This window comes from Diplotaxodon limnothrissa, linkage group LG23 (genome assembly GCF_057381915.1).
Source record: "Diplotaxodon limnothrissa isolate DT_005_m linkage group LG23, D_limnothrissa_male_GT1.1, whole genome shotgun sequence".
In the NCBI taxonomy this organism is placed as follows: Eukaryota; Metazoa; Chordata; class Actinopteri; order Cichliformes; family Cichlidae; genus Diplotaxodon; species Diplotaxodon limnothrissa.
The window spans coordinates 20,301,959-20,320,283 of record NC_140617.1 but is presented as its reverse complement, the minus strand read 5'-3'; the positions used below and the strand labels follow the sequence as shown (position 1 = coordinate 20,320,283).

Sequence of the window (18,325 nt, the reverse complement as noted above, 5' to 3'; positions counted from 1 at the left end):
GACCCAGCTTTAAGACTATATCCACATCTGTACACCAACACCAAAATGCTGTTTCTTTGGAGTAAGCCAAAAAAATTTTGGAGTATTGTGTGGACTCCTGTCCCAATGGGTGAAGTGGTTGTTTATCTATTGCAAAATGAGACAGTCAAGCTGCACGTGCTGCTTTTCATGAAACACAGAAAGGAGAGAAGACAAGAGAACCAACAGATTGTCAGAGATAAAAACAAGAGAAGCTGGTGAACTGTGAGCTGTCATGCTAATCATTATACTCTGGAAGTAAAGTAGTATCTGTTGCAGCTGTTGAGCTCTGTTCCCCTACTATGTGTAGTTACATTTCTGGTAAGAGCAAGTATAAGCAACTACGTGAGGTGTAAAACTATGTTGTAGATTTAACCAAGGATTTATAAAACATAAGGGGATTCATAGGGAAGCAAGTTGTCAGCCACAAGGTAGCCATGCTGGTAAATCCTTCATTCAGAAAGTCACGAAACTAGAGACCAATACCATAAACTCAACAGGAAAGTGCACACTGAGCTCAGAAGATAAGTGATCCGCAGGCTCGTGTTCTTGTGTTCTTATAGACTTCCATACTGTCAGAACCTGAGGGGTTGTTTACTGCTGGTCATTAGAAAAAATGCAGGTTTATTTTGTCGTAATCATCAACAGTCTGGATCATTAAATTCCTTGCAGTCAACAGGGAACACTGAATAGTATGAAAGACAAAATTTTAATAAAAGGCACAAAATATCTTGTCTGTATTTGCACAACTCATCTGCCCAGTTCACTATGATTAACCTTTAATAAGCAATTGTCAGCAAGTAAGGTTGGTAGCTTAGTCTGGTTTTGAGTGTTTGAGAAGTTAAAGATATTTTCCAAAGGATGAGCTCAAAGCTGCATTATTGGCTTCTCTGGATATCTTTAATATCTAGCTCACATGTGAACCACATTTATAAACAAGGTTTGACTCTAATAGGAACTCGGAGGGCACCGTGTCTATGGTCAGAGCCTAGTAGAAAACCCATCAACAGATAAATCCAGAACCTGGCAGCAGTATGCAAGGAAATTAAGTTTTGGACATTAAATCATGAAAAACAAGACACTTATTACACTTTTGTAAAAGTTTGTGCAGCTTCCTCACACACTCAGGCCTGAAGAATTTGTTTCACCTCACTTTTAGATGGGGTACAGTAAATGAGGAGATTTCTTTTAAAACTCTGACTCAGTGCGGAGGTTGTTGAATGGCAGCCAATCAGCTCAGCGCTCTTAGTGGGGCGAGTATTGGATGTCCACAGTCCAAACTAACGTGTATTGACTCTGCAGCTTAGAAAAACAAATGTTCAGTTATTACTGGGATTAAAGGGCTTTTAAAACACAATACCATGATCATCTGGAATGCAGCTGGAGAAGGTGGACACATGATAACAGAAAGGCATGTTAAGAGTTTATATTACCCACAAAGATGAGCCACAGAGTTCTTTGACAGTAACATTTATTCTGCTTCTCTCCATTTTTTAACATTTTCAAGAAAACCATATGGAAATACTTCACTTTTAACATTTCAGCCAAACAAACCAGACAAGACCAGGAAGATCAATGAAAGCATTTTAGTGATAACGTTTCAAATTTTTCAGAAAAGAAATAAACAACAAAGAAAAATAAATCTCCTAATTTCTTTTCTGTTCCACCATTATGAGAGAATGTGACGGTGACGATGGTGGATTTTTCATGGTCTTCTCCACCCACTCCACAAAATTGGCCATGTTGGTATACACCGCAAAATACCCAGCCCCACAACCACGTCCCCAGCCAACCACACCAGTCAGAAAGTGGGTGGAGCCAAACAGCGACACCAGTGGGCTGCCATCATCTCCACGGCAACTCTCCTGGCGTCCTTCCAGATATCCGGCGCACAGCATGTTTTCAGTGAGGTTGAACTTGGCTCTCAGGGAGCACATGGAGTTCTGGAGGATGGGGACTGGCATCATGCGGAGGACAGGGGAAACCAGGGCACCTAGAGTCTTACCATTGCCCCCTGTTGTCCTCTTGCCCCAGCCAGACACAGTGTGGTAACGTTGTAGCAACAGCTCCCGCGTTGCAAAATCTTTAGTGGGCAGGCAGATAGGGATGATGTGTTGGCTCAAGTTGACAGCATGGCTCAACTGCAGCAAGGCAATGTCACTGTCACCCGTCGCTGAGACGTAACTATCATGGGCAATTGCCAAAGAAACAGGTATCTCCTGTTCTGTGCCTTCTTCCACATCCAAATTATATTCCCCTGGTGACACAGACCAGAGTTAGAGAAAGCCAAGTTTTACAAAATAACCAATAAATAAATAAATAAATAAATCCTATAATTAAAAAAATATTAGGAAAAAAAGGATCAAAAAACAACTTTACAAAAACCCATACCAAATAATTTCCACAAAACTTAATGATGGGAAACACATTGTAAAAAATAAATGAGTGCAAACCCCTTTAGAAAATAATTGATAGTGAAATTATGAACTAACGTACAAGATTTATTAGATCAAATCATTTTTAAAATAATTAACAAAAGTACACAATAAAAAACTCTAAAAACTACAAACAACTAAAAAAATATATTTTTCAAGACAGTAACCAATATTTTCATCTCAATTCAACAAATTAATGAAAGTAAAAGCTAACTTTAAAAGAATAACATTTAGATGTTAAATTAATGTATCAAAATACTCCATATGGAAAAGATATATATGCAATGTGCAGCAGTGATGACCCACTTTGGATGGATGAGAACACCTCCACAGTGAGCTTTTGCATTTAACTGAACCAGAACCTAATAAAAAAACAAGGTTACATTAACTATAAGATAGAAACTATTTCCCAGGATAAAAATCAAACCTGAGACTAAAAACAATATTTATTTTCATATATCATTTGTGTATTATTGTAATTTATTGCATTAATGTATCATTTAAACTATGTTATGCTTTTCTACCATACCCACTTGACTGTGGTTCAAAAATTTGGTTAGTCTCTACTGAACATGTAAATTTGTCCAGGTTTACAGCAGAAATAAACAGAGGAAATGTTTACAGCATTTACATATTTTCTTCTCAAAAACTGTACAGGGTGTTTTTAAAGATAAGCAGTGTTGGGACTAACGCGTTATTAAGTAACGCGTTACAGTAACTACGTTATTATTGTGGTAACGAGCACGGTAACTAGTTATGCCAAAACCAGGAACGCGTTACTCGTTACTGGGATTTAAATAGGCTCGTTATTCGTTACTTCGTGTGGTGGCTATCGCGGAGCTTCCACAGATTCAATAACATTAGCAAGTGGTGGAAGCCAGCAGGTGGATGAAGGAAAAGGGAGGCAAGAGGAGAGACCCGAAGCAGCCGCCGGTCCGAGAGTGTCAGGTGAACTGAACTTCAGGTAAGAAGTTATGACCTGCAGTCTCTCTGGGTCAGATATGAACCAAGTTTAGATGGAGTTTATTTTCGTTATGCGGACTTTTTCGTACTGCATGCTAGCTAGCATGATGGAGTTTCTATACAGCTGGGTGGTGCTATGTTACTGATGTTGAACTTTATTTTGTTCATAAAGTTAATTATTAGAGTTGCCAACCGTCCTGTAAAAAACAGAATCATCTCGTATTCAGAGAAAATATTACGCGTTTCTTATTGAGGTGAAAAGGAACAGTTTGTCCCGGACTTCAGCTACAATGAAAAAGACACAAAGCTGGAGTTACTCTGTGTTTATGCTGCACAGCTGCCTCTTCTTCTCTCATTCTCTCACCCTCCCTCTCCTGTTTCTACTTCAATCATGAAACTGATCAATGATCAGCTGATCGGCTTTTCTCTCTTGTTTATTTATCGCCCACTTTGCGCCAGAAAGAGGAAACCAGCGGATGTCGCGCTAAACAACAGCAGCATGTTTAAGCTTGATCAGCTGTTGTTAGAATTTATTTAATATTAATTTCTACTATCAGCTGATGTTTGCTGGAGCCACAGCTGTAAAGCTGCTAGTCATGATGTCGGTTTGGATATGTGGTGAGAGGGAAACATGAAGATGAAACCAGGAGATGTCCTTACTGAATCACCAGAGCTGAACAGGTGATGGAGAAACAGGTTTACCTTTTAGGTGACATGAATGAGTTGAAGTGAAGTTATGAACTGTTTCTGAGAGACAAATAACACCAGGATCCTTTTTCTACGTAGCTGACAGCTGGTAACTGTGCAGGGGCGGGTCTAGCAAAATTTTGCCAGGGGGGCATGTAGGGCATTAACGGGGAAAGGGGGGCACAAAGAAATACTTTCTTATTCTCATTTACAATGTCTCACTTTTAAAAAAATAATTATCTGAATCTTACAACAAACGATTGATAGATTGATGCATATATACCATCAGAACAGTGTACATCACTGTCACAACAGTGTTTATTTTCATTCAAAGGCTTTATGATTTTTCCTATAATGGTGGGCCGGTCTCTAGTCAAATTCCCCGGGATGATTTTTTTGTCCCAGTCCAGCCCTGTATGCAGCTCATCTGCAGTCTGGTGTTACCTGCATCTTCCTATTCAGAAGGCAGAATTTCCGAGTTCTGAGTACAATCGAAAGCACCACGACTGCAGTTTTTGTGTTGGATGTAAAAAGCAGGCTAGAATCATGCGGCGGTCAACGACGGTCCAGGCGTGGGATTTCTCTCATGGAAGTGTGCACATTATTTTTTTCCTTTCTATTGGTAGGTGGCACAGTGCACTTGTGGCAAGTAAGCAAGCTAGAAGACTGGCAGTCTGGCTGGGTATCCAGTTACGGAAGCAACACATTAACAAGAGAATTCTGAGTAAAACCAAAGTTACTTTCCCTAGTAACTAGTTACTCTGAAAGTAACGAGTAACTTGAAGTAACTGAGTTACTTTTGATAGAAGTAACTAGTAATGGAACTAAGTTACTAATTTAAAGTAACTTACCCAACACTGAAGATAAGTCGCCTACTTAAGTTGTATAAAGCTTGAATTATGCATTAACATAGTCATCAAAAGTTCAAACTGTCCACTGTCAAGTTGACATTTCCACTTTAACACAAGATGTTTGAATTGTTGACAAATTTTGGCAATGTTACTGCTACGTAGAAGACAATCCCTCTAGGACAGGGGTGTCAAACTCCAGGCCTCGAGTGCCGGTGTCCTGCAGGTTTTAGATCTCACCCTGGGTTAACACACCTGAATCAAATGATTAGTTCATTACCAGGCCTCTAGAGAACTTCAAGAAATGCTGAGGAGTCATTTAGCCCTTTAAATCAGCTGTGTTGGATCATGGACACATCTAAAACCTCCAGGACATCGGCCCTCGAGGCCTGGAGTTGCCTACCCCTGCTCTAGGACATGGGTGTCAAACTCCAGTCCTCGAGGGCCGATGTCCCAACTGTAACACATCTGAACACAATTAGTAGGTCATTAGCAAGACTCTGTAGGCTTGATTGCATCAAGTAAACTCATGCAGCTCATGAGTGAATGGTGCAATGAAAACACCCATGATGAAACAATCAGTTTGATCACTCATATAAAGCAGTGTTTACCTGCCAAGGACAGTTTCCTTTGGGACAGTGGTAAGTCCCCACCATCCTTGGAGTAATCACTGCAGTCTGGTTTTGTCCAATTTCTGGTGGAGCCACCCGACCACATGGATACTCCACTGTAACACAAATGCAACCGCACAACTACTTAATCCTCTGAGATGTAAAGTAACTGATAATCAACTTAACGTCTTCCCCAAGAAATTCAGAAGCAATCAATCAGTCATTCCCGTAATGAGACATCATGTGACTACCTTTAAATGAGACGATTAAATTGACAGACATTAAGTTTGGGGTCGAATAGTTTTGATCATATCAGTCAAGTGTATCTATTATAAAAGGATTTGATGGCTGCTCAATAAAGGATTTCACATCGTGATCAGGGTAAAAATAATGAAGCTGAAGCTCTTAATGGAGGTAGTCCTGCAACATTTCTACCATTGGGGACACAGTGTCGTCCATCGTCTCCCAGCACGTATCCATCAGCACAGTAACATCGACGTCTAGATCCTGAGCCATCACAGAACTGCTCACAGCGCCCGTTTAGGTAAAGGCACTTCAGGGTATCTTCAAAGACTGAGAAAATCAAAATCATTTGTTTAAAGCTTTAAAGTTTTTTTATTTAGGGATAAATACCAGGGAAATAAAAGTATATGGGTTTAAATTCAGCAATTTTCTGTAAATCTTCATATAAAATTAATTTTAACCAACTTATTTCTTACCTGTCTGACAGTATCGTCCTTCAAACCCATCGAGACACTGACATTTTTGGCTATTTCCCAGATTAATGCATGTCCCATTATTATGACATGGGTTGATTAGGCAGGGGTCACGACCTTACAGAAGAGTTATAATGATAATGTCAGATTTATCAAAGTGATTAAATGAAAGCAAGAAAATTTGATTTACTTTTGTGGAAAGAAAAATTCCCTGCACTGCGTCCACTGGCTTGGAGATGTGCTTGGGATCATTGTCCTGTTTCATGACCCTGTGAGACAGCTAGCCTCACACTCAACCCTTGAATACTTTGGATTTCGAAGGAGTTCACGATCGACTCAATGACTCCAATGTGTCCAAATCATCAGTCGTCTATCACTGGCTTGAAATCTGATGTGTTTGTGCTGATATGTTGTTTTTGATTTTTGGCCAACCATCTCTACTTTGGTCTCACCTGTCATATGTGCGTACGTAACACAAACAAATTTAAAATCAAAATGTTACTTACCATCATATGACTGCCAAAACCGCATCTAAAGAAAGAAATATTAAATAACTTTCATATTTATTTATTTATTTATTTTGATCGGTAAATTAGTGATAAACATTGTAGTGTATTAAACAACAGTTTGAGTTTTTTTAGGTTTCTGTAGCGTCTGTGCTCATTTTGACTAAGTATCAGCAGGCGGATCATTTCCATTCTGAAAAAGAGTGTTGTATAAAGTTGGAGCAAAAGATTTGTTTAATATGCAACACATGCCAGAGGTCTAATTTAATAATCATCTTTAATCATCATTGACAGTTTGGTCAGTTTACCTGTAGAATTTTGTTGTCACTTATGTTTTCAAACTAAGGCAAAATTATAAGGCTGAATAATTTAGTTTCTAAAATTTTATGTTTTATAAATTCAAAATGATTTTAGCCTGTATCCTGTTAGCAGAAGGCCAGAAAATGACATGCTGATTAACATTATGGGATAATGGTCCACTTGACAGTCATATCTTATTAGAATTTATTTTGGGTTAATGCAACCACAAGGGACAGGACTGGGGGATAGAAAAGGGGGGAAAAGAAAAAAGCTGGGGAGAAAGTTAACAGAAGAAGACGGAAAGAAAAGAAAAGTATGACAGCCTAAGGAGGTCCACCACAGGGACTTTTTACTTCTATTTCTTCTTCTAGTTTTACTTCTTTTAAACATCAGTGTGTCTGACCGTCTGATCTTCATCCTCAAACACCTCCCGAGCCTCTTCATAGCTGCAGATCTCCTCAATGCATTCCCTCTCCAGATTTCCCTGTTTTACCTCCTCAAACAAGCTATTTGCTCGTCGCCAGCGCTGCAGGACTAAGTTGGCCTCATGCTTCTGTGGCACTATGTTAAAGACAGAGACATGAAAATAGTAGCCCCCCATTTTATTTGATGCTCAGAGACATTTTCTTTTAGTAAGGCCACTGCAATGTAAGTTTTACTGTTGTATAAGTTCCGCCAGCAGAGGGCGCTCGGTCCTGTACGCATCGGTAGCTGACGCTACAGTAGAAGAAGTAGTGTCAGTGATGAAGAGGCAGCGTACGGCCTGCGCGCCAAAGATAACTGATTGCCTTATTTCTCTGTTTTTACAGGTAAGCTGGGTGGTTGATAATATAAACAGATGTTATAAAAGTGACAGACAGCAGTGGCGATTAATGATAAATGTCTTGTTTGTGGCGAATGTTAAGCTAAAGAGCTAATTTCCAAGTTGGTCCAGTTGTTAGCCTGTGCCGATCAAAGTGTTAGACTGTACCGAAACTCTGTGAGCTCGGTGCAGGTGTATTTTTGGGTTAAAGCCACAAGATATATATTTTGCACAATAAGAGAAAGTGTGAATTGCTTTATGTTTAGTTCATGAAGAGTGAATGCTATAGAAATATGTTAAGAAAAACATTTATTTGAAAGAGATCTAGTTTATTAAATACAGTTAAGAAGACAGGTTGATAAATAGATTAAAACAGTAGCAAAAAACAAGATAAAACTGTAATGAGTTCACTATGTTGTTCATGTGCATAGTAAAATGTATTTGTGTAATTTAACCAGTTTACAAAGGTGGTGCATGTGAATGTGAAACTGTATAAGTTACTTGTATAAAGTAATGTCAGCTACAGTAGAAGAAGTAGTGTCAGTGATGAAGAGGCAGCGTACGGCCTGCGCGCCAAAGATAACTGATTGCCTTATTTCTCTGTTTTTTACAGTTTTCTGTAAAAATAAATATGTTGCACGGGAGATGAGTTGGCCCATCATTTCAACAGTGTAACATATTTTGGCGAGCCAGCCAGGAGGTGGCGCTAGTGAGTCAACACCATCACCAACCACCTTCTTTCCCAAGAGACGAACCTTCAACCAAAAGAAATGGAATCTCTGCAACCTCTGCGTGACGAAGTGAGTGCAGCCTTGTGGCAGTTGGAGAGAGAGCATCTTGTGGATGTCTGCAGGCGACTGAAATGTTCCGGCCTGGACAGCGCAGAGTCTCACAGCAAGACCAAGAGGACACTCATCAGGTTGGCAGAGGGCATGTTTGATGATGTGGAGAAAAGTGAGGAAGAGGATCAAGTGAAACAGTTTTATAAAGACATTGCTGTATACATCCAGAGACTAAGCAAAGGGGAGAGTCAGTCAGAAAGGGAACCCCAAGGCATAGAGTCTATGCAAAAGAAAGATCTTGAGAACACCGCATGTGCTACTCCAGTACATATTGCAGATTACTCACCCAGAGCCCGACCAGAGGCAACGCGAACTCTTCAAGAGGTAACACTGAAGAGGGAGTTTAAAATCTGTGGGCAGATTGGAGAGCATGGGCAGAAGGACAAGCTATCCTATCTCAGCTTGATTCGCCAGATTGAGAATGGGAGTGAAAAAGGGCACTCGGAGACTGAAATTGTGGAAGCGGTAATTAGGGCCATTAGTCCAGGAACACCCCTAAGAGACATGTTGGAGATTAAACGTGGGTTAACACTTAGCAAACTGCTCACCATATTAAAGGGACACTATAGGGTAGACAGCCCCACTGAGCTTTACCATCAGCTCCTCAATATCTCCCAAGAGCCCAAAGAAACTGCTTTAAACTTTGTATTTCGTGCCATTGAACTTAAAGAGAAGTTGTTATGGAAAGCGGCAAATGAGGAGACAGATGAACTGTATAGCAGAGCCACCATCCAGCGCAAATTCCTCCGCTCCATTGAAACTGGGCTGCTCAGTGACTCTATCAAGTATCAGCTACTGCCCCCCCTAAACGACATAACCATAACAGATGAAGAACTGATTGAGAAAGTCAATGAAGCTTAAAAGCTAGAAAATGAAAGATTTGAGAAACGGAAAAGGTCCACTGCAGCCAAGATTCCCAGGGTCCAAGAGCTCCAAACAGAATGCCAAACAGCCCTGACATCTGCTCAGAGCCCCTCCAAACCCAGAGAATCCCCCGCTACAGTGGCCATGACAACAGTGAAAAATAAAGAGACTAAGTCAGACACGCAGCAGATTATAGAAGAACTACGTAAAGAGATGAAACAAATGTTTATGGCTGTTATGGAAACCAGTCCCCGCCCCATGGCACCAAAGCAACGAGAAAAAGGCTGTAAAAAGTGCAAAGAAGAGGGGAAAGGAGAGAGCTGCCTGCACTGTTTCAAATGTGGGCGAGAGGGCCACTACTCCCGTGGATGCCGAGCACCGAGACTGCCATCGGGAAACGGGGAGGGACTACTGAGACGGGACCAACAGTAGTCCAAAGCCCACGGTCCCATAATGAACAGTCAAGCCCACCAACATCCTCCAAAGAAACTGCAACTGGTGTCCCATCAGCGATAACTGAGGTTCACTATCTACCCCCTCAACGGAAGTCACGGTTAGTAAGCCTGGTGGGAAACAGATGTACTGTGAACTGTTTTATGGACAATCACCCAGCTAAGGTGTTGTGGGATTCAGGGGCACAGTCCAGCATAGTAAATGAAAACTGGCGGCAAAGCCACCTCCCTCACACAGTCGTCAGACCTGTTTCAGAACTGTTAGACAATGAGACGCTCACAGTGTTTGCTGCAAATGACACACCCATTCCCTACATTGGTTGGATAGAAGTCAGCTTCAGACTAGGCAGTGATTTGTCCCCAACCAGTGAGCTGCAAGTCCCAATATTGGTATCCAGTGACCCGGCTGTGGCCAGTGATCCCATCATTGGCTACAATGTCATTGAAGCTATCGTGAACCAGGAAGAAGTAAAGACCAAAGGAGGAAGAAAACAGCTAGCACACTATGTGAGTAAAGCATTTGAAATAACTGTACGCACTGCACATAATGTTGTCAAGCTTGTGCAGAACAGCAGTGAAGGCCCAGAGACAGGTGTGGTAAGGACTGGTGTAAGAAGAGTGCCTTTGTCAGCGAACCAAGTCACTACAGTTTATGTACGGGCACACGTTAGTTCACATGCCCGGGGCCAAGACATGCTCTTTCTACCTGATGGAGCTGACCCACAACCAGAGGGCATAATATTCAGTGATGTACTGGTGAAAATCCCAGACAGAAAAGTACCATATGTGCCCATCCCTGTGACTAACACCACAGACCACACCGTTTATCTGGAGAGCCGTAAAGTGATTGGATACCTTGAACCAGTAAAGACTGTATACACAGCTGGCATCCAGACTAAAGTAAATGAGCTGACACAAGAGAACAAAAATGGTACAGAGCTAAAGTCACACAACCCGAGTAACACACAGACACGAGAGAACCAACAGAGACCAAAGTCATGGGACCCACCAGTGGATCTCCAGCATCTGGATGAAAATCAGCGAGCGGCTGCGAGGAAGATGTTGCGAGAGGAATGTGAGGCGTTTGCATATGACAGTGACGATGTCGGCTGCATACCATCCCTGAGGATGCATATAAGCCTCCATGACACAAATCCTGTGAAAAAGACTTACATGTCCATCCCAAAACCCCTGCACAACGAAGTGAAAGAGTATTTGCAAGACCTGCTTACCAAAGGCTGGATCACACCATCACGGTCCCCCTACTCATCACCTGTGGTGTGTGTCCGCAAGAAAGACGGCACTCTCCGCCTTTGTTGTGACTTTAGGGAGCTCAACCGCAAGTCAGTCCCAGATCGCCATCCAATCCCAAGGATCCAAGACATGTTGGATGCTCTGGGCGGGAGCTCCTGGTTTTCTGTGTTAGACCAGGGTAAGGCGTACCACCAGGGTTTCTTGGATGAAGAAAGCCGCCCCTTAACCGCCTTCATCACACCCTGGGGGCTCTATCAGTGGGTACGCATTCCCTTTGGCCTGAGCTCCGCACCCGCTGAGTTCCAGAGAAGCATGGAGCACTGTATGGCAGGCCTCAGAGACACTATCTGCCTCCCATACCTGGACGACAACCTGGTGCACAGCAGCAGCTTTGATGAACACTTGGAACATATCCGCCTTGTCCTCCAGCGTTACAGAGAGCATGGTGTTAAGCTGACCCCAAAGAAATGTGAACTGTTCAGGCGAAGTGTGAAGTTTCTGGGAAAGCTGGTAACAGGTGAAGGCTACACAATGGACCCGGCAGAGTTGGCCCCGGTAATGGCGTTAAAGGAAAAGACACCTGCAACCGTCGGAGAGGTACGTCAAATGCTTGGTTTCCTCTCTTATTACAGGCCTTTCATCCCCAACTTCTCCCGTGTAGCCCATCCACTCTACAGCCTGCTCAGCCCTCCATCTTCTGAGAACTCTGGTCCAGTCTCAGCCGACAAGTGCAAAAAGGAAGTGAAGAAAAGTAAAGGCCACTTACCATCACGGGCGCCCGTTCAGTGGACGACCTCCCACCAGGAGACATTGAACCAGCTTGTAGATGCACTTACAAGACCCCCCATTCTTGGGTACCCCGACTTCACAGAGCCTTTTGTGTTACATTGTGATGCATCACAGGTTGGGCTAGGTGCTGTTTTGTATCAGCGGCAGCAAGGCAAGATGAGAGTCGTAGCATATGGCTCCCGCACCCTGAGTCCAGCAGAGAAAAAGTACCACCTGCACTCTGGCAAATTAGAGTTTTTGGCTATGAAGTGGGCGATTTGTGAACGTTTCCGGGATTATCTGTACCATGCCCCATCGTTCGTGGTGTACACTGATAATAACCCACTAACATATGTGCTCACTACTGCGAAGCTTAACGCCACAGGTCACAGATGGGTCGCGGAGCTGGCCAGCTACAACTTCACCATCCGCTACCGTCCAGGCAAGACCAACGCAGATGCTGATGGGCTGTCGCGAATGCCGCTGGACATTGACAGCTACATGAAGAGCTGTACAGCTGAAGTTGGACAGGAAGCCATAAGCGCATCAATGGAGTCTGTAACGGTGGAGGAGAGAGACCCTTGCCAAGGCGTTGGAGTTATCCAGGTGAGTGCTCTGAAATTAATCAAAGATTCTGACACTACCCAGTCTTTTACACCAGACCAGATACGCAGAGCCCAGGAAGCAGATGAAGTTCTGGCAAGAGTGCTCTGGTATAAGTCGCTGGGTAGAAGACCAAGTAGAACTGAGGTGAAGTCAGAGCATCCTGCAGTAGCTGCACTACTCAAGCAGTGGTTGAAGCTTCACGTCGACCAGAATGGTGTCCTGCGTCGCCAAACATCACGCCGAGAGCAGCTACTGGTCCTTAAAGCCTATCGTCCCCTGGTTTTTAAAGAACTCCACCAAGACATGGGCCATTTAGGGGTGGAAAGAACGCTCGACCTGATTCGAGACAGGTTCTACTGGCCGCAAATGGCGAAAGAGGTTGAACACTTTGTTACAGAAGAATGTGAGTGTCTTAAGAAGAAGAAACCGAGTAAGCAGACCCGTGCACCTTTGTCCTCGATCCAGTCCACTTACCCATTCCAGCTGGTGTCCATAGACTTCCTTCACCTGGAAAAGTGTAAGCAGGGCTACGAGTATATACTTGTTATCATGGATCACTTCACGAGGTTTGCCCAAGCCTATGCAACGAAGAACAAAGCAGCTAAAACAGTCGCTGACAAGCTCTTCAATGACTTTGCACTCAAGTTTGGCTTCCCGACCAGACTACACCACGACATGGGCAAGGAGTTTGAAAACAAACTCATGGCAAGACTGAAAGAACTCTCTGGTATCCAGGGCTCCCACACGACACCCTACCACCCACAGGGTAATGGACAGGTGGAGAGATTCAACCGCACCCTGCTGTCCATGTTGCGGACCCTGGAGGACAAGGAGAAGGATGATTGGAAAGAGTCGCTAGCTAAAGTCGTCCACGCGTACAACTGTACGAAGAATGAGGCAACAGGCTACGCCCCATATTACCTCATCTTCAGACGTTCCCCACGCCTGCCCATCGACTTGCTCTTCAACCTGAAAAGGGATGAAGCTCATGTGGACTATGATGACTATGTTAGCTGCTGGAAAAAGAGAATGCAGGAGGCGTACACAGTGGCTTCTCAAACTGCTACCAAGGAAGCTGCTCGAGGCAAAGCGTACTACGACAAGAAAGTTAAAGGGAGAGATCTTCAGCCTGGGGATAGAGTGCTCCTCCGAAATCTCACTCCTCGTGGTGGTCCCGCGAAGATCCAGTCCTTTTGGGAAAACCAAGTCTACAAAGTGAAGGAGAGGAAAGCAGATGACAGTCCAGTGTATGTCATCAGCCCTGAAAATGGCCAAGGCAGAGATAAAGTGGTGCACAGAAATCTCCTACTGCCCTGTGACTTCCTACCAAGTGAGAAGCCATCAACACAGACTGTTCAGCCCCAAAAAGACTCTCCGACTGTGACAAGGAAGAAGTTCAGACCTCCGCGTAGACAGCAGCAGCCAGAGAATGGCGACACATCGGATGATGACGACAGTGGCACCTTCCAGTGGTACCTCAGGCCGGTTCCAGGGAGACGACAGAGGCAGACTCCGCTTAACCCTTTGGCAGAGTCCTTCCAGCCTCATCTGAGTCTCCACTGTCAAGAAGAGGATTTGCCACTACAGAGCGAAGAGGATTTGCCACTACAGAGCGAAGAGGATTTGCCACTACAGAGCGAAGAGGATTTGCCACTACAAACTGAAGAGACTGGGCCTGGGCAGATCCAAGGCCCTGACTCTGACAATGACAGGCCATTGAGTGGTGATGCTATGACTGACATTCTAGCTGCAACTGGTGGTGAGACTGACTCTGTGAGGCAGCGACCTCAAAGACAAAGACAGCAACCAACGGTACTGAGCTATGACACTTTAGGTCAGCCAACTTTGGTTCAGAGGAACTGTACAGTGACTATGGCTCAGGTTATTGACTGTAATGGCTTCTGGAGACCATGGGCTGTGGGAGTGTGTTAAAGCTATGGTTGAATAGATGATGCACACAGAAATGTCAGGTGACATTTAATTTTGTGGGGGAGAGTGTGGCACTATGTTAAAGACAGAGACATGAAAATAGTAGCCCCCCATTTTATTTGATGCTCAGAGACATTTTCTTTTAGTAAGGCCACTGCAATGTAAGTTTTACTGTTGTATAAGTTCCGCCAGCAGAGGGCGCTCGGTCCTGTACGCATCGGTAGCTGACGCTACAGTAGAAGAAGTAGTGTCAGTGATGAAGAGGCAGCGTACGGCCTGCGCGCCAAAGATAACTGATTGCCTTATTTCTCTGTTTTTACAGGTAAGCTGGGTGGTTGATAATATAAACAGATGTTATAAAAGTGACAGACAGCAGTGGCGATTAATGATAAATGTCTTGTTTGTGGCGAATGTTAAGCTAAAGAGCTAATTTCCAAGTTGGTCCAGTTGTTAGCCTGTGCCGATCAAAGTGTTAGACTGTACCGAAACTCTGTGAGCTCGGTGCAGGTGTATTTTTGGGTTAAAGCCACAAGATATATATTTTGCACAATAAGAGAAAGTGTGAATTGCTTTATGTTTAGTTCATGAAGAGTGAATGCTATAGAAATATGTTAAGAAAAACATTTATTTGAAAGAGATCTAGTTTATTAAATACAGTTAAGAAGACAGGTTGATAAATAGATTAAAACAGTAGCAAAAAACAAGATAAAACTGTAATGAGTTCACTATGTTGTTCATGTGCATAGTAAAATGTATTTGTGTAATTTAACCAGTTTACAAAGGTGGTGCATGTGAATGTGAAACTGTATAAGTTACTTGTATAAAGTAATGTCAGCTACAGTAGAAGAAGTAGTGTCAGTGATGAAGAGGCAGCGTACGGCCTGCGCGCCAAAGATAACTGATTGCCTTATTTCTCTGTTTTTTACAGTTTTCTGTAAAAATAAATATGTTGCACGGGAGATGAGTTGGCCCATCATTTCAACAGTGTAACACTTCTCCACAAACACTGGAAGGGCGGGTTGCAAAGATTGAGGGTTTTTTTTCAATAAAATCATTTAAATGTACAAAGTGGAGTGTCATGTATGAACAATTACATACTTGCATGTGTGAGAATATAAGTTTATAGCACGAAATGTAAGAATTAATAATAAAGTATTCAATTTTTGAAAGAAATAATAATGAGCTAACAGTGATCATTTAACCAGTAAAAATTGAAAAAGCTTAACCCTTAAATGAAAATAACTAAACCAGCAAAACAGTTGTTTTCTGTCAATCAATTAAAGAAACATTAGACACATCTGCTTTGCATTTTTCTAAAAACACAAAAAAATACACATAAAAATATATTACCTGCCAGTCTGTGACATTTCTTCAACCATCCACAAAGTTCAGATTTTATCATAAGTTAAGCTTTTCATTTTAGGTTTCTCGATGGAATTAGAAGATGTGTAAAACTGCTCCCAATTGAGGTTATTTTTGATTGTTATTTTCTCTAAAGGAACCAACCTGCAGCAGCAGCGGTGCCCCACAGTAGAGTCCAGATGATGCAGCAGCCCTTCAGCAGCATGTTGACCAGATTCAGAGTGTTTGCCAGAAAACAGGGGTTTTCAAGATGAGGGGGCAGGGAATATTTATATAGTCCACGCCCACTGATCATGTGCTCTGCTTTAACGGTCGGTAAATAAAACCTAGGAGGAAATCTCATTCCCTCTATACAATCATTTCCATTAAGGCTACAGTATTCATGAATCTCACACACTGACAATTTTAAAAATATAAATGTGGAGATAACTCAGAGTCAAAGAGTCTCAGTAATTGTGATATTCTGACACTTGAATATTCTTTTGGAATCCACCAAATTTAACACTGTGTTTTCTACACATTATTTATTTCAGGTCCCGTGTTCTGGTTTCCGGTGCGCCTCCTACCAAACAAACCTCTTGAGTTGTCCCTGGTTTTCAGGGGTCATTTAAGTCTTTCCCCAATAAAGAATATTTGCTTAAAGATGTGTTTTGATTCTTATGTATTGGCATGGTTCCGGGGACTCGGGGTTCGTGAACAGTGTGGACCTTTATTGTTATTAGTGTATTGGATGTATGTTTGCTGCACTGTGTTCTTGTGTTCAATGCTGGTGTGTGTATGTGTGTGAGGCTGGAGGATGAAGGACAGCCACCTGCAGGCCTGATGGGTGTGGCCCTGCCAGCTGCTGGTCACGCCTAGCTTACCACACACCTGCTTCTGATCAGGATCGTCGGGGGAGCTACTTAACAGAGCGATGGAGCTTCCTCCGGCGCAGGATCGTTGAGTTAGACTCCATGTCAGTGTTTGTAGTGCTGGTCAGTGTATGCCTGCTGGAGTTGGTGCCATAACGGCTGTGTCTGTGTTTTTTCCTCAGGAGAGCGGAACACAGGACTGCAAGACACACGGGGTGTGTGAAGGCACAGGGGCAGAGAGCACGGGATACCAGCACTTGGGAGAAGACACGTCACGGGAGTCGAGGGAGCACTTTTGGAGATTCAATGTGTGGTGTACATTTACCTCACTGTAAATAAACCCACTGTTCATTTCATTAAGTCCAGCGTTTGGGTCCTTTCTCCAACATCCCCCACGGTCTGCCCCCCAGACCGTGACAGAACGATCCTGCCACTATGGACCCAGCGGACTCACCGCGGAAGCGCAGCTCCCGTTTTGACGGGACCCGACTAGTGCTTGGAGGGCCTCCGTGCTGCCGTTCCTCGCTGGCAGCCTACCCGTCGGCCCACTCGTCTGTTTCCTCCCCGCGGACGCCTCGGTCTCGCAGAAAACGCTCCAGCCGGTCCCGGGAGGATTACTACGAGCCTGCCAGCAATCTGCTTACACCTGCACAAGCTTTTTACAAAATGTTAGGAATTATCATCGTGCCACCTGACTCACCCAGCATTTCCACATCACAGCAGGAGCAGCCACTTCAGAATCCGCCCTCGTCACATTCCGCCAGCGACGCTCCCTCTTCAACAGGGAGGCAGCGAACACGCAGCCAGCACTCACAGCTCCAGCAGGAGCCAGGGATTCGGCTCAAACAACCGCCTAGGGTGAGTGACAGAGTCTCCCTTCATTCACCTTTCGTGCCTAGGGATAAACAGACTGTTTCCCCCAAGGCTGTGAATGCCAGCTCCGTGAACCCTAGAGCTCGTGTTTCTCCTGTTTGGGAGGATGACAATGTTAGTTTTGAGAACGAGTTTTTTCCTCCTGGTTCAAGAGACTGTGCTCCTGATGTTCCTCCGGACCCAGGAGTTAGGACCGTTTCGTCTAGAACTGTTTATTCTGGGGCTATGTTTATACAGCCAGCTGCCCAGCCTGTAGCCGTAGCACAGCCAGCTGCCCAGCCTGTAGCCGTAGCACAGCCAGCTGCCCAGCCTGTAGCCGTAGCACAGCCAGCTGCCCAGCCTGTAGCCGTAGCACAGCCAGCTGCCCAGCCTGTAGCCGTAGCACAGCCAGCTGCCCAGCCTGTAGCCGTAGCACAGCCAGCTGCCCAGCCTGTAGCCGTAGCACAGCCAGTCCAGTCAGCCTCTCGTCTTCATCCTCAGTTGGAGGCTGATATGCCTGCTGGAACTACCCTGCCATTATGTCACCCGCCTGTTGTTTCTACATCGCTGTCCAGTCTACCACGAGTAGCTGCCGCACCATTATCACCTCCGCCCTTTGCAGCTACTTCTCCACCAGCGTCCCATCAGACTGCAGCGAC

At 44.0% G+C, this 18,325-nt stretch overlaps 2 protein-coding genes across 2 annotated transcripts in view; one reads left to right on the top strand and one right to left on the bottom strand.

The window, feature by feature from the left end:
- Window positions 1-18,325, top strand: part of LOC146607939 (uncharacterized) — a 200,538-nt gene that overhangs the window by 181,198 nt on the left and 1,015 nt on the right. The window lies entirely within an intron of this gene.
- Window positions 1,482-16,377, bottom strand: f7i (coagulation factor VIIi). Its single transcript, XM_085348531.1, has 9 exons — window positions 16,108-16,377; window positions 15,599-15,607; window positions 7,488-7,639; window positions 6,785-6,809; window positions 6,282-6,395; window positions 5,998-6,135; window positions 5,563-5,678; window positions 2,709-2,815; window positions 1,482-2,289 (listed from the first exon to the last, which is right to left on the bottom strand). Exons 1-9 carry the CDS (start codon window positions 16,304-16,306, stop codon window positions 1,665-1,667), a joined length of 1,485 nt encoding a protein of 494 aa, XP_085204657.1. The 5' UTR covers window positions 16,307-16,377; the 3' UTR covers window positions 1,482-1,664.